Here is a 27,018-nt window from a genome sequence, read left to right as displayed (position 1 = left end):
ACTTTCATCATTCCCTATACAATATAACTCTAATTAATACTACTTTCATCATTCCCAATACAATATATTCCACTTTCCCCTTTATTTATACATTTTTCTTAATCTGTGTGAAAAACCAAACTGGCTCAGATAAAACGGGACGGAGGGAGTAAGTTATAGTAATAAAAACAACTTTATGTTTATATATTTATTTAGATAGTTGAAAGCTGAGGAAGTTTATTGTTGTACTCAAAAAGATATGACTCACACACAATATAGTTGAAGTTTTGTAGACAAGTTGTTGTAATCTTACATTAGCATTTGTGGGGCTAAAAAAAGACCAAAAGATCTTTAATCTCTTCTCTCTAAGACCACTTTGCCACTCTTTGCAGAAGCATCTTGGAGCTCTCATAGGCCAAAAGGTACCATTTTTTTCCTCCACTCCCTAACTTTGCATCATCCACTCATATTTTTCTTGCAAAAACCTTCTGAACCCCCATGTGACATACATCACTGATTTCAATGTCCTATTCTAGTTTGTTGTGAATTTTACCCTTCCCATTTACAAACAATCTTCAACTTGAAAGCTTAAAAATTCTTTATATTATCTTTAAAAAAATTTGGGATTCTCATATAATAAACAACACCAATTAACAATCTACTAAATTTTGTTTACTATGTCCTTTTACTATCTTTTAGCACATGAGTTGGTTATAAATCCCATAAACAAAAAAGCATTGAGTAATTAACTTTTGTTATCTTGCATATGCATATTTTAGAGTACTATATTGCTATTACATGTTTTAGTTTTGGTTTTGGTTTTGGGATCAATATATGTGGTAGAATTAAGGGTTATTTTCAGCTGCAGAAAAAGTATCCACATGAAGAAATTCTATAAGAAATCCAACATCAATTAGAAGAGAAAAAAAGTAGAAAAACAAGGCCACAAAAAAAAGGAAAAATAAAAGAAGAAAGAATCAAACTCTCAGTGGTTGTCATTATCAACAAGCAAGTGCATCAATAATCACAAAACAAGAACAAATTTTGAAGCATATACATTGACTCAAGTGGCATCAAATTTCACACTACACAAATATCAATATGCATATGCAAGAAACAGAAACACAATAGAACCATCTTTTCAAATTCATAGGCACAAAAAAATTATATAAGAGGATTAATGGGAATGAAGAGCACAGGAGGAGAAATAGTTCAAGTTCAAGGAGGCCACATTGTAAGGGCAACAGGTAGAAAAGACAGACATAGTAAGGTATACACTGCGAAAGGTCCTCGTGATCGACGTGTTCGATTATCAGCGCACACAGCAATTCAATTCTATGATGTTCAAGACCGTCTTGGCTACGACAGACCGAGTAAAGCTGTTGATTGGCTCATCAAAAAGGCTAAGTCTGCTATTGACAAACTTGATCAGCTTCCACCATGGAATCCAATTCCAAATGCAACAGAAGAGTTACAAGAGGAAGAGAATAATAATAATAATGCAGTAGAAACAAATGAAATGGTTATTGCAGCAGAACAATCAGAATCTTCTGGTTACAATTTGCAGCAGAACAATCACCATAACCATAACCATTCAGGTTTCATTCAATCAACTATTGATAATGATGCTATAGCATTTTTTCCAACAACTTCTGTTGGTGAATCTATGAATTTTCAAAGCTACTCTTCTGATATAATCTCAAGAACAAACAACTCAACACAGGATCTTGGTCTTTCTCTTCATTCATTCCAAGACAATTCAGCTTCAAATGATCAAACACTTTTCTCTGGATCAAACCCTGTTGGATTTGATGCTAATTATAACAGGATTGTGAATTGGAACACAGCTGATATGAATAGAACCGGGTTTATGGTTAATTCGCCTACGTTTCTAGGCCAAGGTTCGGCTTTTTCCGCCCATAGGGGGACCCTTCAGTCCAGTTTTTCACCATCACTCCGTCCTTGGAATGATATTCCAATTGCCGATGCCTCGGTGGATCATCATAATCACAAGTCTCAACAACAAATTCCCCAAGCTTCTATCTTTGGTAGCAGGTTTCTGTCTGATGCTTTGACAGGTTTCTGTATTCCTGCTAGAATTCAAGGTGAGGATGAGAGCCATGGAGTTGGTTCCGAAAGGCCATCCTCTTCTTCTAATTCTCATCACTAACCATTAGTATGAATTTCACAATGCTACAGTCTTCCATTTCTATCAGGTACTCCACAATTGCCATTTTTTCTCATTTTCTAGGATTAGTATTTATAACCATAAAAATTTTAAATTGCTTTCGTGTCTCGATATTTTTTATATTGCGAAAAATTACAGCCAAATATGGCTAATGAAGCTTAAATCATGGTCACATTGCAAAAACTGAGACATACAAAACCTTAATATTATGATCCAGATCGTTGTCGCAGAAGTTTTTTTAAACTCTGAAAACAAAGGGACCAATTCATGACAATTGCAAAATTGTCTTGTTTAGTTTTTAATGAAACAAATAATATAAAAACATCTAAGTTATTTTTGTACATAGTTGATTACTCCATTTTAAATTCCTGTCTTGAATCTTGTTATGCAGGGGCATTGTCTACAAGCCATGAAGACATTGGAAGATTAAGATGGAAACATTTTGATGATACCCAAAATTTGTCTTGTTGGATTAAACTTTTTTGTGGTATTATTTATGTTCTCTCCTTATTGTAACCATTTACATTGGTGCTTTTTATGTTTTTTTAAGCAACTGGAAGTAGGTTCACTACTTCATTCGAACCAATGCTGCTAGATATATTTAAGTAGTAGTATTATGTAATATTTCTTGGTATACTTTGCTCAATTAATACATGGCTTTGTGCTGGATTTTGTTTTGATTCTTATTGTGTATTTACAGGGTAGAAAGCATAGTTTATAGGTTCAATATAAAGTAATACAGATGTTTCATTCATATTCTTGCTAAACCACTTCAAGACAAACATAATCCATCTAGGGCTGTTTTTGATTTACTCAATTATTTTTGTCCCCTATAGCAGAAATATATGTTAGTTTCCTTTTTCCATGTCTTTCAAGTTCCAAGTTTCCTTTTGATTCACTATGCAGTTCTGTGTATGCTTCAATTTCACTAGACAGTTATTTAGTGCCTCACAAAGATAAACTGGTTATAGTCTCTAACTCAATTTTCTTAAAAAAAAATGTGTTTGTTGAGTCGATGTGTGTGTTCATTTTGATATAATTATGTAAGCATATTCTTTCTCCAACGACGTGGTAGACAAAACATAAAAAAAAAAAAATAGTATTATATCTTAAGAGTTTGTTGTTAGGCCTAACTCGAACCATATCACTTCCAATATAGGATTTTTTAACACACACCCTCACGCACATAACTAGACATTTGAAGTGCGACTCACACCCTAAATTAGTCAGTCATATTAAGGGACAGATTAGTCCATGTATAATCTAGGAAAAGTAATCAGATTAGTCCTAAAAAAAACCCATGCTACAAACAGAACTGTGTGACCAAAACAAGAAAATTCTTGAAACCAAATATGGACCTGCGTGTTTGAAGTAACTCAAACGTACGTCAGCTACAAGACTAACGTAAAAAAACAACAAAACTGATACATTCCGTAAAAAAAAGTCTCACATGTCACGTAAAACTTAGTAGTCAAAACTCAACCATAAAGAAAGAAACAAAAGCCAACTTTGAACCAAACCATAGTTCAATTACTATGTTACTCGGTTAAGAATATGGTGTGCTTCGGTCTATTGATGTCACTCAACCATTTGTTTGATATGGTACATAGGACATTCAATTATTTTCTTGCTTGATTTTGTAAACCTTGGAGCATCTCCAATGAGCGTGCCATAGGAAATTTCGTACGCTGATGATCATTGATCTTAATTTTTTAGTTCATCGGAGGAACTATGATATGACAAAATATCATTGAATGCAAATAAAAGAGATATATAAGAGTTGTATAATTTTTTTCATTATTGGAGCAAAATTGATGAGTTGCATATGTATGATGTGGCCGACATTGAGGACCATTTTTTAGTAGAGTATGAAACTCAAATTATGTACCTTAAAAACCGATGCTCTTGCATCTATGTTTTTGCTAAATTTTGGAGAGAGCCTAATGTTTTAAATGCTAGGAATTGATATCCTAGCATGCTAGAACATTGATTATGGGTGGGGTTTAACATGGGAAAGCAGAATTGTTTCCCACCATGGGAAAGTTTTTTATGACCATTAGATAATGTAAGGAACATAATATTGTCATAGTCTTTCAACACTAGATTATTTTTACATTGTCTTCCATCATCCTTCTTTTTCCTCCATGTCTCTACTCACCCACCACCACCAACAACAACCTCTCAAATTCCAGCTATTGACCACCACTGACTCCATCTTCATCACGTTGTTCTTAAAACACCCAGTAAATAAAATTAAAGAACAATTAACAAGAGATACCATTGCAGATTTTGTATGATTGTTTTTAACTTAATGTTTTCTTCATTAATGTTCGATTTTGTTTTCCTATGAACAAACAAGATTCTGAGTGTTATAATCCAAAAGTCATATAATTATTTCATGAAACACAACAAAATTTATTTTCTATTTTTTACTTAATTTTTTGTTGAACAATTAAGTTACAAACAAAACAAGTTAATTCATAGGAAAACAAAATCAAAACCATTGCCGTGAGCAACTTTTGATGTTTGTTTTTAACTTGATTTTTTGTTCATTAATGTTCCCACACTTTTTTATTCTTAGAATTGGTGATTTTTATTTGCATGTGTTTTAAGGTTCTTGCAAAAAAGGCCAAGAATCAATGTGTTTTTGAGTTTATGAATGTTACCTGGAAAGGCTTTGGTAAAACATGGATTTCAGATCTCTGCAAAATTTTGGTATTCATGGGTTGAAGACAATATGAAAGAGAAAGAAAAAAAATATAATACAGGCAGTCTATTATAAAATATGTACACCTAATTAATCTAATGGTCATAAAAAACTTTCCCATGGTGGGAAACAATTCCCCTTTCCCATGTTAAACCCCGCCTTGATGATTATGTCGACTTGAACAATCTATGTATCAGAATTTCAAAGGGGAGTGAAATTGTAACAAAAGTATAGGACGGCTGATATAAATAATTTGCTGGCCTAATTGTTTGAATAACGTACGAGGCCAACATTAGCATGTGGAAAATTGATTATGCTATTCTATTCTATGTCCTAGTAGTAGCTTTAGGTACTTCACAAATGAACTTGCCTAAGAAATTAGCACTGACGTTCCCTTTCCCTTATGACTCTCCCAGCAAAAGATCCATCTCCATAGGGTTTGTTTCGAAATTTTGATGGAATGAGAGGAGAGGGGAGGACTTGTAAGGAAAGAAAGAATGAAGTAAGAGTTGAGAGCTTTGGGAAGGGAAAGGGAGGACTACGTGGGTTAGTATTCTTCCTATAATATAAAATCTTTTTAATTTGAGAAACTAAAAAATTATATTGAAGAAAGGAGTTTGAAAAGTTTGAGTGCCCGTTTGGTTCAGCTTTGAATATAATTGATTCTGAGAGAATTGATTCTGATAGAATTGATTCTGACAGAATTGATTCTGAGAGAATTGATTTATGTTTGGATACAATTATGTAGAATTGATTAAACAAAATGATTTATGTTTGGATGCAATTATGTAGAATTGCTTTTGAATGTATAATTACTAAAATAGACATAGCTAAAGGAGAATTGATAAAGAATGAGAATTGATAAAGGGCAATAATGTAAAATAACGTGTTGTAATAATAAAATATACAAACCTATACACGTTCAAGGAGAATTGATTCTAGAAAAGCTAGAAGCTAGGATTTGTAGCTTCATGGAGAATTGCTTTTGGAGGACAAAAGCAATTCTGAAAAGCTGAACCAAACACGTTGTTTTTGGCTAGAATTGCTTTTGGCACTGTAGAGAATTGATTTTGGGCTAGAATTGCTTCTCAGAAGCCAAACCAAACAGGCCCTGAGTAAATTTTTCAAATTTAATTTATGTTGTTATAATACTTTCAAAATAAAAATACATTAGTCATAAGTATTAATTTATCATTCTTTAAAAAAAACACTCTCAATTTCTTTTGAAAGATTTCTCTACAAAAACACCCTCCAAAGTTCTTCTCTCTTCTCCAAACTCCCAGACATACTCTAGAGTAACCATAAGGATGTGTTTGAATAAACCGTTTATTGGTAACTTATAGCAATATGTATAAGTTTGCATAAGACATTTTTATAGTAGAAGATAAAACATTGTTAAATTGTTTTTCTTTTGTTGTAAATAACGTTAAATTGTTTTTGTATATGTTATAAGTTATTTTTATAAAATATATTGGAGAACTAGTGAAAATAAGTTAAAAAAACTTATGAAAATTGTCATAAATTCTTCCAAACAGTCTCACAAAAATTATGTCGTAGATAAACTCAAATAAACCAATCTAAACATACCCTTAAGTATAATTCATTTAATCCTTATTTATACTTCGGATAAACGTAGATTAATGTTGTGCTTATTTGATATTTTTAAAAATCAATAAGAAAATATCATAATAAATGATCATATAATATTTCAAACACACTTAATTAATTTAAAAAAATAATTTAGTGTCTATAACTAAAAAAAGAGAGTAAACCATCCCCTTCTTAGCCTTCCATCTAAACGTGCTCATAATTTGAAGCAGGATTATTTGAGCCTAAATGTTGCTCCAAACTTAACCCCTACCTAAGCAAATCTCGCAAATTTAACCAGACAAATTCAAACTTTAAATTTTTCAAAAGACAGACTAAAGTCAAAGTTTGAGTTTACCAGAATTCACTTCAATTACAGCAAACTCAAACACACATAAAAAAAAAATTGAAAATTATTTTCTATTTATAAGAAAGAAAGGTAATTTAAACACTTGAATGTGGGATAGAGGTATAATTTAAGGGGGTATGAGGTGAATTATTCTTGATTGTATACTATATACGCTGCTTGTCTAAAATTCAGGCCCAAATGACTCTGCTGTGTCCACGATCAGAATTAATGTTGGGCTTAATACAATTTCCATGGCTCTTAATCAAGAATTTCTTTTTGAACCTCCATATTTCTAAGAGCCCCCAAACTTTTCATTTTACCCCTAATTAGACAACGATAATTCAAACTTAAGTTTAGACTTAACAAATCACAAAAATTTCAATTTTTTAAACAATTACAAATCATTTTTCAAGTATCATCTATTGTAAATTTTTTAGATTAAAACTTAAAGGAACACCAATCATTGTTTTTTCTTCAATCGTAAATGTATAAACAAAATATAAATAGTAACAAAAAAATTATGATACTGGAGTTTGGATTCAAATCAATTCAGTAACACTTTAATTGGTTTTCACATATCAACTCCTTGAAATATTGAAGCCGAGCTTGGTAACGCAAGCTTGTGACCTAAGAAAGGGCAATAAAATGTTGGAAGGTCCTTTGTTGTGTGCCAAAAAACAAAACAAAAAACTCCTTGAAATATTGAACTATTTGTAATAAATAATAAAAGATTTAAAACTTTAAAAAAAATGTTAAATATAAAACTCATCTCAAACTCAAACACTAAAAATTACTCGGCTTCAAACATTTCAAAGAATTTCAAAGAACAATCAACAAATCAATGTATCAGAGCCATCAAAGTTTATATAGTTGAAGGAGTTACACTCTATCAATGTGGGAAATCAATGTTCAAATAAGATTTTCATATTTAGTGCCGAACTTAGGATTTCTTCTAGTGAAATGATCCTATTTGCGAAAGAAAATTAAATTCTTAGTAGAAGTGACATATAACTATATAAAAATTCAAACAAATTATCTACCATGAAATCCCTTCAATGAATTGCAACAAGAAGAAAATATAATAGTTTATCATACAAGTATATATACTTGTGTTGCTCCTCCGGTTTAAGCTTGATCGCTCGTAGCCTTCGTTTTGAATGCAGTATGAATGAATGGTGAATTAAAGGAAATCAAATCTTGTTCGAAATAAAACAATAGGGACAATTTTATTTTGTGATGATGGAAATTTGAGTGAGTGGATTTTAATTAGAGGGAGTGGATAGTTTTATGGTTAAAAATGGAACAAAATATAAAAAACGTATAAGTTATAAGCTGAAATGTTATTTAAAATGGTTTTGTGCCCGTTTGAATTGATTTATTTTTGAGTTTATAAAAAATAGTTTATGTAAAGGAATAAGTTTTTGTGATAAATGTTAATTCATAAGTTCTCATTAGCAAAAATTATATTTTCATAAGATGTTTTTTCATAAACTACATTGACAAGCTTATAAATAATAAGTAAAAGTTTCTTTATTTCGATAAGTTATTTTTATGAGCTTAAAAATAAATCAATCTACGGGACCATAGCATCTTAAGAAAAGCTATAAGCTAGTGAAAAAAACTTACTACCAAACACATCTAATTTATTTAAATAAGCTATAATATAGTCGAATAAGCTATACGCTAGCTTATTTGCATCCCAAAGCATTTGCAAAATGTTTTATTGCTTGGACTTGGATAACATCTTATTTCCACAAGTCGAATAAGATATAAGCTGGCTTATTTAAATCACCAAACATAAGCAAACTCTTTTTTTTTTTTTTTTTACTACAACAATAAAATGTTTTATTGCTTGGACTTGGATAACATTTTAATTCCACACGTTACAAGTAAAAGTCTTCTTAATTTATCAACACCTTGTTACGTAGTAGTAACGTGGAACTCAATCCATTCTCAACTTAACTTTATACACCCTCCGGTCACTATTATAAGCAAAAAACAACATTTTAGATTCATTCATTTAATGATGTATTTGGTCTTTATTATAGACCACATACATCATTAAATGAATGAATCCAAAATGTTGTTTTTTGCTTATAATAGTGACCGGAGTGTGTATTACGTAGTAGTAACACACGTTATAAGGCTTCGAAAGTCAACTAACAATGAGCTTCCAAAAGAAAAAAACGAGCTCCCACTTTCCTTTTTCTTTTCTTTGATGCATAGATTAATTGCAACTTGCATTTAAATAATTAAACGATTTTGTTGACATTAGCTAGCTATAAGATGTTAAAATAGAAAATTGTACATGAGTCCTATCTCAACTAATAAAATATCAAAATTGTTAGGATGGACGTTGTGATTTAAATTTGAACATCGATCCCTTTATCTATGTGTGTGAATTTTAATGGTTATATGTCATTTCGTTTATCTAAAAAAAAATGTTGGAATAGAAAGTTAAATGAATTTTCAAGTCATTGATTGAAAGTGTCATTGGATCAAAATTAATAAAAGAATATGAACCAACCGAACACCACAACATAGTAAAAATCAAACAGCATTACATTAAGACGGCGAAAAAAAAACATCTCCATATTTTAACGATGAGATAACTAAATCATGAAATAAAAATTAAACCTATATTGAAACCACTTATCTAGATAAAAGAAGATAAGAAAACAATACAAATAAATGAATTCAGATAAAAAAAAAAGATGGCAAATCATGATCTACCCATGATCACACGGGCACATTCTTAGTTGGGCACGATCATGACTACTTTTTATTTTTTTTTGAGGAACGATCATGACGAGTCTAATATCATTATAGATATACACTCAATCAATCAAACAACTTCTTATGTTTATCTACCTTTAGTTTTTTTAATTATGTGTTTATTCTTGCTCAAAAAAATTATGTGTTTATTCAGCATTCTAGTTCTCAAAATTTTTTGTCACACTTAATACTCCGTGGAGTAAACCCACGGTACAAGACAAATTAATATTTCTTTTTTTACGTAATCGTTTGAACAAAAAAAATTCTTTGTTGCGAGTTATTAGTTGAACGATCGATTTACTTTTAAAATTGACAAATAATTTTTTTACCTCTTATGCTCCCATTTATAAGCAAAACACAATTTTTTAGATTTATTGAATAACTAATGCATATGGACTATATATAAACCAAATACATTAGTTATTATTTAGCCTTGTACACAAAAAAAAAAATACATTAGTTATTCAATAAATCTAAAAATTTATTTTTTTCTTATAAATACTTTTCAACAAATCAAACAAAACTTAAGTACAATTAGAGAAGTGTAAAGTATAATAATATATGCTCTCTTTAAATAAATGCTTTCTTATTGTAAAAATAAATGCTCTCTCTCTTTTTTTATTGTACAGTGAAATAATCTCTTCTAATAATAAACTATAATCCAAGAAAGTATGATATATTCTCCCTACCCATATTTACACAGCCTTAGCCCTTATGTGTTCATGATATAAATTCAAATTCATCATAACTATATCATACGAAACTATAATCGGAATTTTAAAATGTTTTTTAAAATTTAATATTATGTGGCATGCCATGTGGCAAAAGTTGCATAGTCAGCAACTGCCACGTGGCCAAAACCATGCCACTTCAGCGTTTTGGTGGGGCCAGGGACCTTTTTAAAACAAATAAAAATTTGCAAGGATGTTTTTCAAATTTTTTTTTTTCAGGGACGAAAACCAAAACGAGCCCAAATTACAAGGACGGAAAGCATATTTAAGCCAAAATATATATATATATATATATATATATATATATATATATATATATATATATATATATATATATATATATATATATATATATATATATGGGATTTGCTAGAACACACCCACTAGTTTTTATGTGGGAGTGTTTTAGCAAAGCTACACCTTAGGGTGTATTTAACCACTTTTTAGTTATTCACTTGCTAAAATACTCCTTCTAAAAAGTAAGTGGGTGTATCCTAGCAAACCCCTATAGGATTTGCTAGAACACACCCACTTGTTTTTCTTAGAAGGTGTGTTATAGCAACATACACCTTAAGGTGTATTTATTAACTTTTTAGTTATAACTTGCTAAAACACTCCCACATAAAAACCAGTGGGTGTGTTCTAGCAAACCCATATATATATATATATATATATATATATATATATATATATATATATATATTCTACGCAACTACTTATTTTTCCTTTTTTTTTATACAGTGTTGTCATCCCAATCTCCAAGCAATAGTTCTATAGCTATCAAACAAATAATAGTATCCCTTACCTTCCCTGTTCCCACTAAACATATATATTCAACAGTCAAAACTTTTGAATAAAAAAATGGGCAGTTTCTTGTGTTAGTTCACATACTTTTACAAATGAAAATGAAAATGACCTTATATATTAAAGTCTTTGTTTGCCATATTATTCTTCACTCCACACACGTATTGCACGCATATATTAAACACCAACCCACGTCAAAAACCCATAAACCAAAGAAAAACCAAACCTCCATCTTTTCATTCTTCTTCATTTTACTCTTCTCTCTCTCTCTCTCTCTCTCTCTCTCTCTCTCTCTCTCTCTCTCACAAACACAAAACACAAAGCATATTTATATATTATAGCTATGAGTAACCCCAATAATGATCCAAACCATGATGATCATGATTATTATCATCCATTCGGAAATTTCTATCGTGGATCAAGTCAGAGTAACTTCAACAAAAAAATCTTGCTTACTGCCATAGTTTCTTTAGCACTTGTATTGATTTTGGTCTTAGCTCTTCACCTCTATGCAAGGTATGTTCTCAAACGCCAAGCTCGTCGGAGAGCTGCCATTCAACAACTCAGCCTCACCGTCGCTCAAGCTCACACTCAATTCGCGGAGCCAGCCAACACTGGAGTCGACGCTACAATCATCGCCGCTCTTCCCACTTTCCTCTTCAAACAAAAGCAACAAGAAGAAAACAAAAATGTTTCCAAGAATATTGTTGAATGCGCAGTGTGTTTGAGTGTTGTAGAAGATGAAGAAATGATGAGGTTGCTTCCTAATTGTAAGCATAGTTTCCATGTGGGTTGTATTGATAAGTGGTTAGCTTCGCATTCCACCTGTCCAATTTGTCGAACCAAGGTTGAACCGCGGCCTGAACTAGAGCCACGAGAGGGTCCCACTCCGTTTAAACCACCATCTGAAGGTACATCAGATGGTGCTAGTGGGTCCCCCAAAAATATTTCAAGGCTAAACTCTTTTCGTAGAATTCTTACTAGAGATAGATCTTCGAGAAGAATCCAACCTTCTAGCACTCATCGTGAAGATATTACTATTGATCGTGATTTAGAGAGCCAGTAAATTTTATTATGCAAGAAAATTTAGATTAGAAAAGATACACCATCATTTAAGGTCAACAAGAGTCACCAAATTCATTGATGTTTTACATATATCTTTTTTTATTGGGTTAATTATGTTTCTAGTCCCTATAAAATAGCGACCTTGTAAGTTTAGTCCCTACTTAATTTTAATAGCATTTTTAGTCCCTATAAAAAAAAAATTTACTTATAATTTTAGTCCCTGCTAAAACAAAGTTTGATTAATTATCCTTAAACTCTTAAATTTTTGAACGATTTTTTTGAGACAAGATTAGAACACCATGAAAGGTTCGTTTACTAAAATTTAGAATTTTCTGACATGAAATGAATTAAATATGAATTTTTTAAAACGACAAAAGTTAAAGATAAAAAGTAATAAAATCTGGATGTAGAAATCAAATTTTGCAATAATTTTTTGCGGACGAACTTTTAGTAATGTTCTAAACATGTCTGCAAAAAATTGTTCAAAAATTTAAGAGTTTAAGCATAAATTAAACAAATTTGAATTGAGTATGGACTAATACTCAGTGCAGAAAAACAAAATTAGGGACTAAAAATGCTATTAAAATTAAGTAGGGACTAAACTTAAAAGGTCGCTATTTTATAGGGACTAGAAACATAATTAACCCTTTTTTATTTACTTGTGATTTGCATATATCTTGTCGACCGTGAAATTTGAAATGTAAGAACAGCCCACAAAATTCAAGCATATTTGTCAACTGCCATTGGTGTGAAGCATTGATTATATATATTGCTATTATTATTATTACGAGGTATCTCTTGTATGGTTTTACCGTAATTGGCAGGGAATGCATACTGGGTTGAAAATTTGATGATGTAATGTTTGACATTTTTTTTTGTACATGTTGTGTTAGTCAAAATATGAGCGGTTTTGGTGTTGAATTAATTTCAATGATCGTATAATATTAAACTTATTTTTTAGAAAGGATCTGGTGTTTGGTAACGTGGGTTAACGTAATACTATAAAGACTCCTAGATATATAGTAGTGATATTTTAACAACCATTTTGGTACAACTTTTGAGACAACTTTGTTGTTCTCTCTTCTTATTGGTCAAAAAGAATAGAGAGAGAAAAAGTAAGAGAGAAAATAAAATCATAATGAGAGTATGAGAGAGAAAGTTGTACAAAAGTTGTATCAAAATGGTTGTACAAATATCATTTCTCATATATAATATGGGCAGATTAGGTAGTTGCTCCATGTGATGTGAGCTGAGCAAATGTTACCTGATCATTTTAATTAATGTTTTTTAATTTGTGGTTTTGTTTTACTCTAATTTGGTGAGGGAAACCAAGAATCATGATCCCGATAATTGAGTGAGAACTACGTTACCCTCTCTTGTTTAGGGGGTAATTTACCCTCTCATGATATCAACCAATCAAAATGTAATATGCAAAGACAACATTAAATGTCAAATAAATGAATCAATTTTTTCTAAAAATAAAAAAGTTCATCTTAATCATAAGGTAACTTTTAATACTTTTAATTTTTATTTAGAGTAAATTACACTCCCCTCCCCTCTTATGTTAAAATATACACTTCCCTCCCTTTAAAAATAAAATCTACACTCCTCTCCCTCTAAGATGCTTGAATTACAACCCTCTCCCTTAATAATTAAATATGTACTACACTTTAATCTATTTTAACATAAATAAATATTTTTATGATATATACTAATTTTGAACCACCATTTAAGAAAAATAAATTTATTTCTTTATAATTTAAATATCAATGGTAATTAAACTTAAATATTTTGCTATTAAGTTTATAATTTATAGCATAAAACTAATTTTTATATAACCATATTTTATTGTATTTAGTAATTATTGTAATTTTATTTTTTGGTTGTTTCATATTTTATAATAGGGCTTAAATTATATGTTAATGTAATTGTGAATAAAAAATAGCGAAAAATATGTATTCAAATTTTGATTATGTTAAAATAGACCTGCGATATTTTTTTTTTAAGTGTGTTAGATTATTTTATTTTATTTTTGCTAGATTATTGAGGAAGTAAAGTGTAGATTTTAACATAAGAAGAGAGAAGAATGTAATTCAAGCTTCTTTTAAGGGAGGGGAATGAAATGTTTTCTAATATGTTTGGAATAAGGGGGGAGGAGAGTGTATATTTTAACATAACAGGGGAGGGGAGTGTAATTCAAGAATCTTTGAGGGGAGAAGAGTGTAATTTACTCTTTTATTTAATTATATTAAGGTGTTCAATCTTAGTTAATTTACACTGCAAGACTTTTTTTTTTTTTTTTTTTTTTTTTTTTTTTTTTTGAAGAAACAAAAATGGTATATATTAACAAAGGCGGTGAAGCCTCCTTAGCACAAGAAGTACTAAGAAGTCACCCCAAAAGAGTCAAACAAATGTAGTAATTACACAAAACCGGGTGCGTCGATACCCAAACAGAGCATAGGGTCCGACCACCACTTTTGATCACCGTACACAAATGTGGCTTTACTAGCTTTTAGCCACCATAAAGAATGTAATTTTACTTTTTCTGATAAACCTTCAATGGATGTGTGGATATTATTAAAAAGTCTGTTGTTGCGTTCATTCCAAACCATCCACACACAAAGTAACCAAATAAGCTGAAGAAAGGATCTACGCGCCTTCGAGTGACCTGTACAATTAATAAACTGAATAAAATGGTCACTGAGATCATGAGGATCAACACCGGACACGCCAATCCACGCACGGATATGATGCCAAACTTCACCAAAAGTAGTACAATGAAGAAACAAGTGATTTGCGGTTTCTGCAGTACCGCATCCAGCCATGCACCCAGCTGCCTCGACATCCAGACACCCACGCCTCACAAGATTGACCTTAGTTGGGAGCCTATCCAGTAACAAACGCCAAGCCATAATAGAAACCTTGAGAGGAACCTGCTTATGCCAGACAAGTTCGCCGACACCAACACTTGGAGGATCGGCCATAGTAGTTAAAATTTGATAGGCCCCACGCACTGTGTAAACATCATCATTGTTGGAGTCCCATAGCCACCTGTCAGAAATATCAGACTGCAAAACAACACCATTAAGTAATTGCCTACACTCCTCTACCAGCTCCTCCTCCCATACCCACAAAGGTCTCCTCCAGTTCCACGCCCCTCCTTCAGTCTCCCACCCAAGAGCAAACAAATCTGCCACTGTACTCAGTTTGTTATTCGCTAAGTCAAATAAACGACTAAACCTTGTCCGAAGAGGGACATCACCAAGCCACCGGTCATACCAAAAGTAAGTAGACACACCATTCCCTACCCTCTTCGAAACCCGCTCCTCAAACCAACTCCCCTCACCTTCACCCATCCCGTCCCTAATCTTCACTACTTCCTTCCACCAAGATGAAGTACTCCGGCCCCCTACCTCCAACCTACCTGCCTCCTCACCATATCTGGCCACCAACACCCTATACCAAAGTCCATCTCTATCCACCAACATTCGCCAACACCATTTGCCTAACAAAGCGCTATTAAACTCCCTCAGCTGTCTAACCCCCAACCCTCCATACTCCTTTCTTAAACAAACAGAGTTCCAAGCGACCCAGGAAATTTTCCTGTTATCCTCACTCCCTCCCCAAAAAAATTTATTAAAAATAGAGTCAATGATAGAGATTATACCTGACGGAGCTCTGAAGAAGGAAAGGGCATAGACAGGCAGTGAAGTCAGGACAGACTTGAGAAGAACCAACCGACCCCCAAAAGAGAGAAAGCGACTTTGCCACCGCGATAATCTAGACTTAATGGTTTGCAACACAGGCTCCCAAAAGGCTAACCTCTTCGGATCACCACCAATCGAAAGACCCAGATACACAAACGGAACTTTACCAATTTTGCAATTTAAAATAGAAGCGGCCTCATTCAACCAAGAATCCGGAATATTAATTCCAACCAACATACTCTTCTGAAAATTCACTCGCAAACCAGACATCTCCTCAAACAAATTCAGCACCGCCCTCAAGGCTCGGACATTAGCCCAACTCTTAACTCCAAGTAACAAAGTGTCATCAGCAAATTGAAGATGAGATACTACTACAGTCCTGTCATTACCAACCGCGTACCCATTGAACAAATTGGTCCGCACCGCCGCATTCATCATAACATTAAGGCCTTCAGCGGCTATCAAAAACAAGAACGGAGATAGAGGATCCCCTTGACGCAAGCCCCTTTGTAAAGGAAACTCATCTGTAGGGCTCCCATTAACCAAAATTGACGCAGTAGCAGTTGTCACACACTCCTTTATCCATTTCCTCCATAACACAGGGAATGCCATTTTTTTCATAACTGCGTCCAGATATCCCCAATTTACCGAATCGTAGGCCTTTTCAAAATCCACCTTAAACAACATCAGTTCCTTTTTCTCCTTGCGAGCCTCATCGACAACCTCATTAGCAATCAAAATTCCATCTAGGATCTGCCTATTTTGCACGAAGGCAGTCTGCGAATCCGAAATAACCTTTCCCAAAACAGTTTTCAATCTATTGGCTAGGACCTTTGATAAAATTTTGTAGATAGATCCAACCAATGAAATAGGCCGAAAGTCATTAAGGCGTTGAGGGCTATCAATTTTTGGAATGAGGGATATGAAAGTATTATTGATACCTCTAGTCAGTTTACTGTTCCGGTGAAACTCAGTAATGAAGCGCACAATATCATCCTTCAACTCTTCCCAGAAATCTTTGAGGAAGCCAAAGTTCACCCCATCCGGTCCAGGACTCTTAAAGTTATCACAGTCCCACACCGCTTTTTTAATCTCTGTTACTGAAAACGGCTTAATTAAACTACTTCCTTCCGCGTAAGATAACTGATTGAACTGAAGATTTTCAACCCCTGGCCTCTGCATAAACTGATCCGCAAAATGATCCCGGAAATGCGTAAACACTGCATGCCTAATAGGTTGAACCCCCTCTACAAAAGACCCATTCACCTTCAAAGAAACAATGGAGTTACGTCGCCGACGATTAGAAAGAACCGAATGAAAATATCTAGAATTAGCATCTCCATCCTGTAACCAGAGAAGCCGAGACTGTTGCCAAGTAATACTAGTATTCACACGAGATAGTTCATGAATATTCTGTGAAATACCTCGCATTTCCTCTATCTCATCAGGTGACAACCCTCCATTCTCACCTTTATCATCCAATTCTGACACACGAATTTTTAAAGAATCAATTTTACCAGTAATATTTTTTGCGTGACCCTCATGCCACTCCTTCAGAGCCAATTTAATTAATTTCAAGTTTTCTCTAAGCACAAAGCCGCCCCAACCCACAATATGAAAAGACTTCAATTTATCTTTCACAAACTGTTTGTATCCCGGCATGTCTTGCCAACATTTCAGCATTCTATTTGGACGCGGTCCCCAATTTTCTTCATCAACTGACAACAGAAGCGGGCAATGATCAGATAGACCCCGAAGAAGGGCAACCTGAATACTATTCGGCCACTGCGCGCACCAATCTTCAGATAACAAAAACCGGTCTATCCTGCTCATAGAAGTACCATCTCCTTTAAACCAAGTATAACGACGACCACACAACGGTAAATCAAACAACCCATTGTCCTCTATAAACACATTAAACTGTTGGAAATCACTTACACCACCGCCCCCCCTTGAAGACTTTCTTTCCTCCGCATACCGGACCGCATTAAAGTCCCCACACACACACAACTTCTCACCCCTCACCGACTGCAATCTCACAGACAAGGTTGTCCATAACTCCTGTTTTGCCCGTAAATCACATGGAGCATAAATATTAAAAAGATAGAACTCCTGATTAGAACGAATGAATCTACCATGAATCATGAGCATATTTTCCTGACTAGCCGATGACCACACCTCCACTTCCATAGTATCCCACATCGTTAACATCCCCCCAGATGCTCCCACCGACGGACGAAACGAAAAATCATGACTTGCATCGCCCCACAGAGAATTACAAAGCAAAGCATCACACACTGCTAATTTTGTTTCTTGCAGACACAGAATAAACGGACTTTTCTCCCCAACTAGTTTCCTCACCTCCCTCCTTTTCTCCATCCCACCTAAACCACGCACGTTCCAAGATAACAACTTCATTACAACAACCTCCCCGCGCTGCCCCCTCCCCACACTACTCCTCCTAAACACCCCCAACCTCCCCACAACCGTCATCCCTCACCGGTTCCAACACAGGACCAAACACCTTGTTCTTAGGTCGGGATAAAATACTGAATTTGTTATGATTCGTCCCATTAAAAGAAACACCTATAATCCTTCCTACATCCTCGATGTCCTCCACCCTTGACTCCTCATTCCCTTTTAATGCCACCCAATTCATCCAATCATTATTCACCGAAGCTGATGAATCATTAATCGAGCTTTGTTTAACCTCTTCTAAAGATCTTGTGATTCTCTCCCTTTGACGTCGTCGGTTGCTAATTTTCTGTTTCAGTGATTTCAAAACTTTTGATTTTCTTAGCACTTGCATCACCTCTTCCCTATCTTTACTAGGAAGCCTTGCCACTTTTTTCAATGTAAGAACAGGATGTCGAAGAACACCACCGGCTTTCTTCTTACCAGCGGTTACCTTACTTCCACCTTCACAACCAGCCCTACCTTTCATGACCTTCTTCACACGCTTTTTATTGTTAGAAATAAGCCCAATATCACCCTGTTGAATATTTCGTAACCAATCCACACTCCACGGACCTGACTGAAAAGACCGTGCATCGTCAGTGTAACACGTTGACGATATAATTCTTCTTTTTCTTGGTGCCCAGTTTGCGTCATCTGTAAAAGCTTCCACGTGAGCAGTGCCTTCATTTGCTAACTCCACCGAGCCACTTTTGGTGTACACAGAAGCTTGCTTTTTACCATGTGTGGCTGACGGGCTTCCTTCAATATCACATATATCATCCACCTTTTTTGGTACTATATCACCATTATTTTGACCAATCAAAGAGCTGCCCATGTTGTCTTCAATATTACATATATCTTCCACTTTTTTTTGTACTATATCACCATTATTTTGACCAATCAAAGGGCTGCCCATGCTGTCTTCAACGTGAACAGCAGCTACATTCACTTCCTGCATTTCCAAATTCTCTATCTGTGTCGACACTTTGATATTAACATTACTATTACTCAGCTCTTCTGAGTCTACTAGATCTTCAATGATTTTCTCCGCCAAAATATCAACATTGTTATTTATTTCCAACTCATCCAGTATGTCTGCATGCTCTTGATTAGAAGCTTCAGACTTGACATCTTCATCGTACAAACATGCGTCATCGCCAAGATTAATCCCCAACTCCTCGACAATTTTAATATCCAACACAACACCATCCACCATAATATGATTCGAGACATTTACCACTTCTAGGGACGGAGTTGATATCAAAATTCTTGCAAAGTCAAACCTTTCTCTATTCAACGAACACGTGTCCGATCTTAGGTACCTTCCGCAATCCAAAACACAAAGTTTAAAGAAATCTTCATTCCATGCATGTAAAGGAATCCCATACACTCTAACCCATGCTCCCCTCTGAAAAGGTAACACTGTCTTGTCCCACCGCACCAAGTTAGAAAAAATTAAGTTGAAAAATTGTTTCGCTTCACCGACAATGTCAGACACATTTTTACTTGAAAGGGAGTGCACAAACACCTTGTCTGCACCAATCGGAATAATATCGATATCTTTAAAGCCCGCATCCTCCACACGATTTTGAATCAACGGTATCGAAGCCCCGTCCACAACCGTACAAATCAAACCACGACTTGCCCACATTCGATCTTCCTCATAAGATGTATACTTTCGTATCAAAGTTGTCTTTTTGATCATATTATCCGTACTTGCTTTCCTACCCTCCTTCCTCTTCCCCACTTCCGCCTTAGATCCTCCTCCCTCTCCCTTCGAACCCATCTTCCCCGTTCCTCCCACCATCACCCTCACCGACCCCACCCTCACCTCGCCTCCACCACCCTCCTTTACTCCCCCCACCTTCTTTGTCTCAACGCTCACTCTTTTTTCTCCCTCAAGCACCTTCTTACCCTCCTTAACACCCTCGACACCCTTACCAACCTCCTGACCACCTACACTCTCTCCCTTCCTCACCACCTCACCTCTCTTACCCGCCTTCCTATCAAACCTAGCAAGCACAGCACGGACACAATATTGACCAAAACAGACATTATTTAGAGCTTTCAATAATTTATCCACGTCTCGAACCTTAGCAAACCTAACAAACCCATAAACATCACCGTTCCTATTCCTAATGTTTGGCACAAAAACGTCTTCAAGAATACCGCAAACCTCGAACCCCTTTCGCAAGAAAAAGGTCGATGCTTGTGGAGGAAAATTTGTAATGTAAAAAGTGACAAACCGTTTCAAAGAAGACTCTGCCTCTCTGACATTTCCTCCTTCCTTGTTCCCATTGATCTCACGCTCTGGCTGCTGTTTGGAAACCACCGCATTTCTCACTGTGTTGTGCAAATCTGCCCTTTGCGATGGTAAAGAGTAACCATCAATCAGCTTTGAAGCATCAGTGTCAAAGTCGCACTCCGTATCCCATTCACAATCGCCCCACCGCACCATTCTTCTGGTTGAACGTTCCGAACCTGTATCATAATCCCCATAGTATCGATCCTCTCGTGAAGCAAACCTAACCCTAGACCTGCGTGGCTTGTAGTCGTCATCCCTGTTCCGAATCCAATCACCATCTTGAAGCCTGTCCTGACCGTGTGATTCCTGTCGCCGCGCTTTCCTCCGTCTCGGTCTCACGTCGATCCAGTCTCCATCATTCCCCCCCCTTTGTGGCACCCTGCCTGGACCCCAAACCCCCCCGGTGTTCCTCACTTCCGGCGAAATGTACCGGCGCGACTGCCTGTCGCGATCCTCTCTCTCAGCCCCTCTCAGTCGCTCGGTTCTCATCCTTTTGTCAAGATTTACACTGCAAGACTTATAACAAATAAAATTTTTACATCAAATTTCTTTCATCTGGATGTCCTTAAATTCATCACTTACATTCATAAATTTTCTTCCATTCCACAACCCCGAACGTGAGAACAAAAACATCTCCTTCATTCAAATTTCTTCTTTATTCTTCCCTATTGATCAATTCTTGTTTCTTTTTCGGTTTCTTCCCATTTTGATTGTTCAATTTTGTCGTTTCAAACTGCTGCAGTTTCAAATTATAGTGAGAATTGTCGTTGTTTCTAGAACCGCGTCAGGTATCGTGATTTTTTTTTATTTAAGTAGCCAACCTAATAAAATCTGCTAACACGCATAGACCTGCCCCACTATCAGCCAAAGCCTTTAAGTCCAAACAAAAGAACAAAAGCCTCGTGACATAACCATTTCAGCAGCAACCAAAAAAAATGCTAGCAAACTCCCAAAACATCACAGCAGCAACACCTGCTAGCAATCCTTAAAGTATAACGGATGACTTACTCAATTGTTATAATTAACTACCTCACAACCAAGAAAAATCAAATCAAAAAGAAAAATCAACTCACCATATCTGACGTGCTTCTGGAAATAACGGTAATTCTCACGATATTTGGAATCAAACGAACAACGACGATTCTCACGAAAATTGAAAAAATGTGGCGGTTTAGAACGACAAAATTGAACAATCAAAATGGGAAGAAGAAATTTTATGAATGTAACGGATAAATTTAAGGACATTCAGATTAAAGAAATTTGATGTGAAATTTTAATTGTTCTAATCCAGTCTTGTCGTGTAAACTAATTAAGATTGAACAACTAAATATAATTAAGGCAAGATTACATTTGGGGTCCTTTATCTTATTTTTTTTGTAACAATTTGGTCATTTATCTTTATTTTTTCTCGTTTAGGTCCTTTATCTCTCTTAAAAGCACATATACATCTTTTTTCTCATTTTTATTAAAAAATACATAATTTTATTTCTAAAAATATATTTTTATTAAAAATGAAAAAAAAATCCAGAAATATGATGAAGATATTCATCATCTTCATCTTCTTCCTTTGAATCTTCATCATCTTCTTTAAATAAAAAAATTCTACTAAAATATATCTCCAAATATCATGAATTAATGTTATATTCACCTCAAATCTTCTTTTAAACACAAAAATCAAAACCTTAATTTCACAAATGTTGCAAGGCGGATGGTGGAGGCTTAGTCACTGGCGGAAGAGTTAGGCTTTACAAAAGTTAAGATTGTTCTGGAAACAACAAAATTGATGTGCAAAGCTGCTATCAACTTTGGGGTTATTTTTATGCCGGGTTTGAATATTGAGTTAGAAAATAATAATAATATGTGATAATTTATATAACTATTTTTTTTTTTGTGATGAAACTAAATCTCTTTTCAATAGGGTTTTGATTTTTGTGTTTAAAAGAAGATTTGAGATGAACATAACATTAATTCATGATATTTGGAGATATATTTGTGTAGAATTTTTTCTGATTCAATGAAGATGATGAAGATTCAAAGAAAGAAGATGGAGATGATGAACATCTTCATCATTATTCTGGATTTTTTTTTCATTTTTAATAAAAATATATTTTTTTTAAAAAAAATTATGTATTTTTTCAATAAAAAAATGATAAAAAGGATGTATATGTGCTTTTATGAGAGATAAAAGACCTAAACCGAAAAAAATAAAGATAAAGGACCAAAGTGTTACAAATAAATAAGATAAAGGACCTATAATGTAATCTTGTCTTTAATTAAATAAAAATTAAAAGTATTAAAAGTTACCTAAAATTGATTTTTTTTTATAGAAAAAATTTACTCATTTATTTGACATTTAATGTTGCCAATGTATATTGCATTTTGATTGGTTGATATCATGAGGGGTAAATACCCTCTAAATAAGAGAGGGTAATCTAGAAAAAACCCGATAATTGAGATTTATGTTGACTTGCTCCTGCTAATATATGAAGTTAATAAAGGAGCAGATGGAATCTCTGATTAATCGTATTTGTTTTATCAAACTACGTGCACTATTACCCAAGTATTTTCCCTATTGGGATCTAGTTTATTTTATTTTTTAAAAAAGATATTGTGATCTAGTTTATTGGTTCCTTTATTTTGGACCTTCATGAAAGTAGTTAACAACTCCCTTATATACTCTTTATAAGGGATAAATGGGTTTAAAAAGTTGATGTATTTGATCATTTTTATGAATCAAATACATCAAGGATTAGAGAAAATATTTTTTTTTACTATAGACGAACGGATATACACCATATAAAATTCACATACATAACTGTGAGATCTCATATTCCAACTTAGTGAAGTCGTCAAAACTAACAATATCAAGTTATTGACATTGTTTTATCAAAAAAAAAAAGTTACTGACATTGTTAGTTGAACTAGACGGTCTTAGAGACTAATTGCCTATTTGGATATGCGGTCAAAGCCTTCAAACTTGTGAAAACATGAAGCTCCATTTTCAAAAGTCTGGATTTTGCGTTGAAAAAATGCATTGGAAAATGTGTAAACGTTAGTCTCTTGGTGTGAACAATAAACCAAACACATACTAAGGGTGTGTTTGGATGGTAAAAGAAAGTTTAAGGAAAGAAAGTGAAAGGAATGATTGTTATAGGAAAGAAAGTGAAAAGAAAGTGAGTGGAAAGTGTGATGATTTTTTAGTTGTTTGGTATGAGTGATAGTAGAAAGAAAGAAAGATTTATATTAATAAAATGACTAAAATATCCCTATAAGAATGTGATATATAACTAATTTAATGTTATAATTTTTTTTAAGAAATTTAAAGTTATCATTTTAGTAATAATCGAAAACTACATAACCGTATGATTTTTTTATTCTGATAGAACATGACCATACAAATTTACTTTCATTACTTTATATTTTTATTTTAATTTATTATACTTTAATGTCATGTTAAAAACATTTGCATTTGTGGGCTTTTAAGTAATTTCCTTCAAAATAGTGCTTTCTTTACACTTTCCGTTCTCTAAAGATCAGAAACATTTTTTGTGTGGGACCCAGCCATCATTACCCTTTCCTCCTCTTTTCAATGTGCTTCCAAACTAAGGAAAGATTGTCAATCCTTCTACTTTCTATCCTTCTTCAATCTTTCCCACTACTTTCACCCAAAACAAACAGACCCTAAATGTAGTATATTGGTGGCCGGTTATTCCCATTTTGTTTAAAAGAAAAACTTCAAACATGACATACTCTCGTAAACTTTGTTGCTGCAAACCGGCAGAGGTCGATAACCACAAAGTGTGTATTGTGATACAGGAGAGACTAAGGGTGTGTTTGGATCACCAAAGAAAGTGAGAGGAAAGATTGTAAGAGGAAAGATTGTTAAAGGAAAGAAAGTATGAGGAAAGTGAATGGAAAGTGAGATGATTGTTTTAGTTGTTTGGAATGAGTGAAAGTGAAAAGAAAGTGAAAGGAAAGAAAGATATATATTTAGTAATTGACATAAATACCCTTGTAACCTTAACAATTTTCTTTGACTTTTATTCAATTTTCTTATCAATTAAATCTTTAGTGAAGCTTTTAAAATTTTAAATTAAACAATGCTGACAATTTTCCAACTTTAGCAGGAAAAAAAGGGGCAGTATTTTGTACATAAAATAAAGGCCAATTACTTTTTTAATGCACTGCAGTTTAAAATAATATATAATATTTTGCATATTGTTGATATTACATTAAAAAGGGTTATTTTTGTCCTTTTCTAAAAAGCATGGTCTCCCTCATGTTTCCGTCCATTCCAGTGCTGAAAGGATTTTTGTGTGGGTCCCACCTAAAACTTTCTTTCCTTTCTCATGTGTAGGAGTTCCAAACTATGGAAAGGGAATCTTTCCACTAACTTTCTTTCCTCTCTTCTTATCTTTCCACTGAACCAAACACACCCTAAGACTTGGGCTTCACACATTTGAACAAGAGGTGGGTATTGTGGAATTAAGTCCTCGTTTTGGAAAAGTGTGGAGGAAAAAAGAAAGGGAAGGTATTTGACTATTTTTGGTTGAAATGAGGAGTTAGGTTGGTGTGAATATGCATATAAGGTGACCGAAGTGTTGGAAAAAACATCACACAGAAATTAACGACATTATTTTTTTTTTTTTTGGTTGAAAGGAAATTAACGACATTATTATTGTCTAATGACATTGCATGTGAATCATTGTACACTATATAGACTTTTCTCAAACACTTACATGACTTCCATTACATTGCACCACCTTCTCTAAGAAAAAATATTTGATCTACGAGGAAGATTAACAACGTTAACTTTTCAACAATTTCTTTAACACTCATTTTTTTATTAGATGTAATCAATGTATAACCCACTGCTTTGTGTGGGTTCAATGTGTTCAAAATAGAGTGTCGTTAGTATAACTCTTTAAAGTGCATCTCAAAACATTTTAAGACAAAAGTATAAAGAAAGGAAGAAAGTTAGATCCAAATTTAAAGTGTGCATTGTGTAACAAGAAACTAAAATCAATCTAGTATTGGCATCCCTCATATTACACGGCACAAGTATAAGTATTGTGAATATCAAGCTTGATTGAAATCCTAATCAAAATAACTGAGAGCCAGTGACAAATTATACATTTAATCCACGAAAGTTGTACCTTACGAGTGTATGAGGCGGGTTACACAACATAATTCAAAATCTAGTATGAGTGTTGGAACAATTACGATGTTTTTCAACACTCACTTAATGTTTACATGTACACTCACAAGGAATTGATGGAAATGAGGGATGTGTGTGGTCAAATGACATAGTGCATCTCGATAGAGAGATTATCCTTTTCAATGATTAAATAGAGTAATTCAGTATGAAAAGTGTTGTGTTTTAGCTAACATATCTATTGTGATTTCTTTAGATGTACTAGATTAAAGTATGGAGAACTATAGTCTTTTGAGCAAAAGAATGCAACAAAAACCGGTGGTTTCATTATCGAATGATGTAAAGACTTTTGTTTGATATTTTTATCATTCAAGATTGTTTGTTATTTTACAGCGTTATTTCATTTTACATGTATATTGTTTCAGGAAAAACAATTGTTCAAGTGTGGGGCTATATATGATGATAGCCACTCAATTATACAGTGTTTGTAACATTGATTAGTAGTAGTTTTAGAGTTATTCTAGCAAAATTGTATTTGTTTTGGTTAAGTTTTATAAATAAATCAAAAGAATGATCATGGAGAAGTAATTAATGTACAAGACTTTGAAACACATAAATCATCCAAACTAGACAATTTTGGGGTCATGTTATACTTTTTACAAGATATATCAAGTGATGTTTTTGGGTAAAGTCACCACTGACGTTTCAGTGAGGAGAAATGATATAAGAAATGAAGAAAAATGGAAGGTTTGGTTACTTCTTCATGCGTGATGCGTGCTACAAGCTCCACATCGCGCAACACTGGAGAAATTACAAGTGTCCAACTACTATCTCATGCGCAATGCGCACAAACTGTTCCAAATGTATTGGAAATGCGCTTCTATCAATAAAGAGGCTCAACCTCATGGGAAAAACGCTCTTTGACAATTAGAAAAGGCAAAAATGTGTTTTGGGAAGCAAGTTCGCCTCAACAAGTTTAGAGGCCTAAAGCAAATTTTATTGTGAGGCATTTTACAAGCCTTTTATAATAAAAAGAATTACATAAGTTTTACGAAAATAAATAAAATAATTCCAGATTTATTGGAGATTTATGAAAATAAAAAAAAATAAAAACAAAATTTGTTGGAGCCAAGAGTTGAACCGTGTACAAAGAGAATATGAGACCTTCACTTTTACTAACTCAATTTAGGAATTATTCAGTCATATATA

General features: G+C 33.8%; 2 protein-coding genes across 3 annotated transcripts; both read left to right on the top strand.

Moving 5' to 3' along the window:
* The first annotated feature begins 212 nt into the window (after positions 1–212).
* LOC146950640 (transcription factor TCP3-like) lies at positions 213–2,847 on the top strand. 2 transcript variants are annotated; one of them, XM_085746581.1, is made up of 3 exons: positions 213–401; positions 848–2,195; positions 2,559–2,847. In XM_085746581.1, exon 2 carries the CDS (start codon positions 1,160–1,162, stop codon positions 2,147–2,149), a length of 990 nt encoding a protein of 329 aa, XP_085602707.1. In that variant the 5' UTR covers positions 213–401; positions 848–1,159; the 3' UTR covers positions 2,150–2,195; positions 2,559–2,847. The 2 variants fall into 2 exon arrangements, with proteins under 2 accessions (XP_085602707.1, XP_085602706.1); XM_085746580.1 differs by having other exon boundaries at positions 842–2,195.
* Positions 2,848–11,463: 8,616 nt separating this feature from the next.
* Positions 11,464–12,972, top strand: LOC146950639 (RING-H2 finger protein ATL40-like). The gene is made up of 2 exons (XM_085746586.1): positions 11,464–12,278; positions 12,831–12,972. The coding sequence occupies exon 1, from the start codon at positions 11,464–11,466 to the stop codon at positions 12,184–12,186; it is 723 nt and encodes a 240-aa protein (XP_085602712.1). The 3' UTR covers positions 12,187–12,278; positions 12,831–12,972.
* The last annotated feature ends 14,046 nt before the right edge of the window (positions 12,973–27,018 follow it).

Source organism: Medicago sativa, chromosome 2, assembly GCF_051527215.1.
Source record: "Medicago sativa cultivar Bolivia chromosome 2, Bolivia_mono, whole genome shotgun sequence".
NCBI classification, from domain to species: domain Eukaryota; kingdom Viridiplantae; phylum Streptophyta; class Magnoliopsida; order Fabales; family Fabaceae; genus Medicago; species Medicago sativa.
The sequence above is the reverse complement of the archived record's forward strand: the minus strand, read 5'-3'. Positions and strand labels throughout refer to the sequence as shown.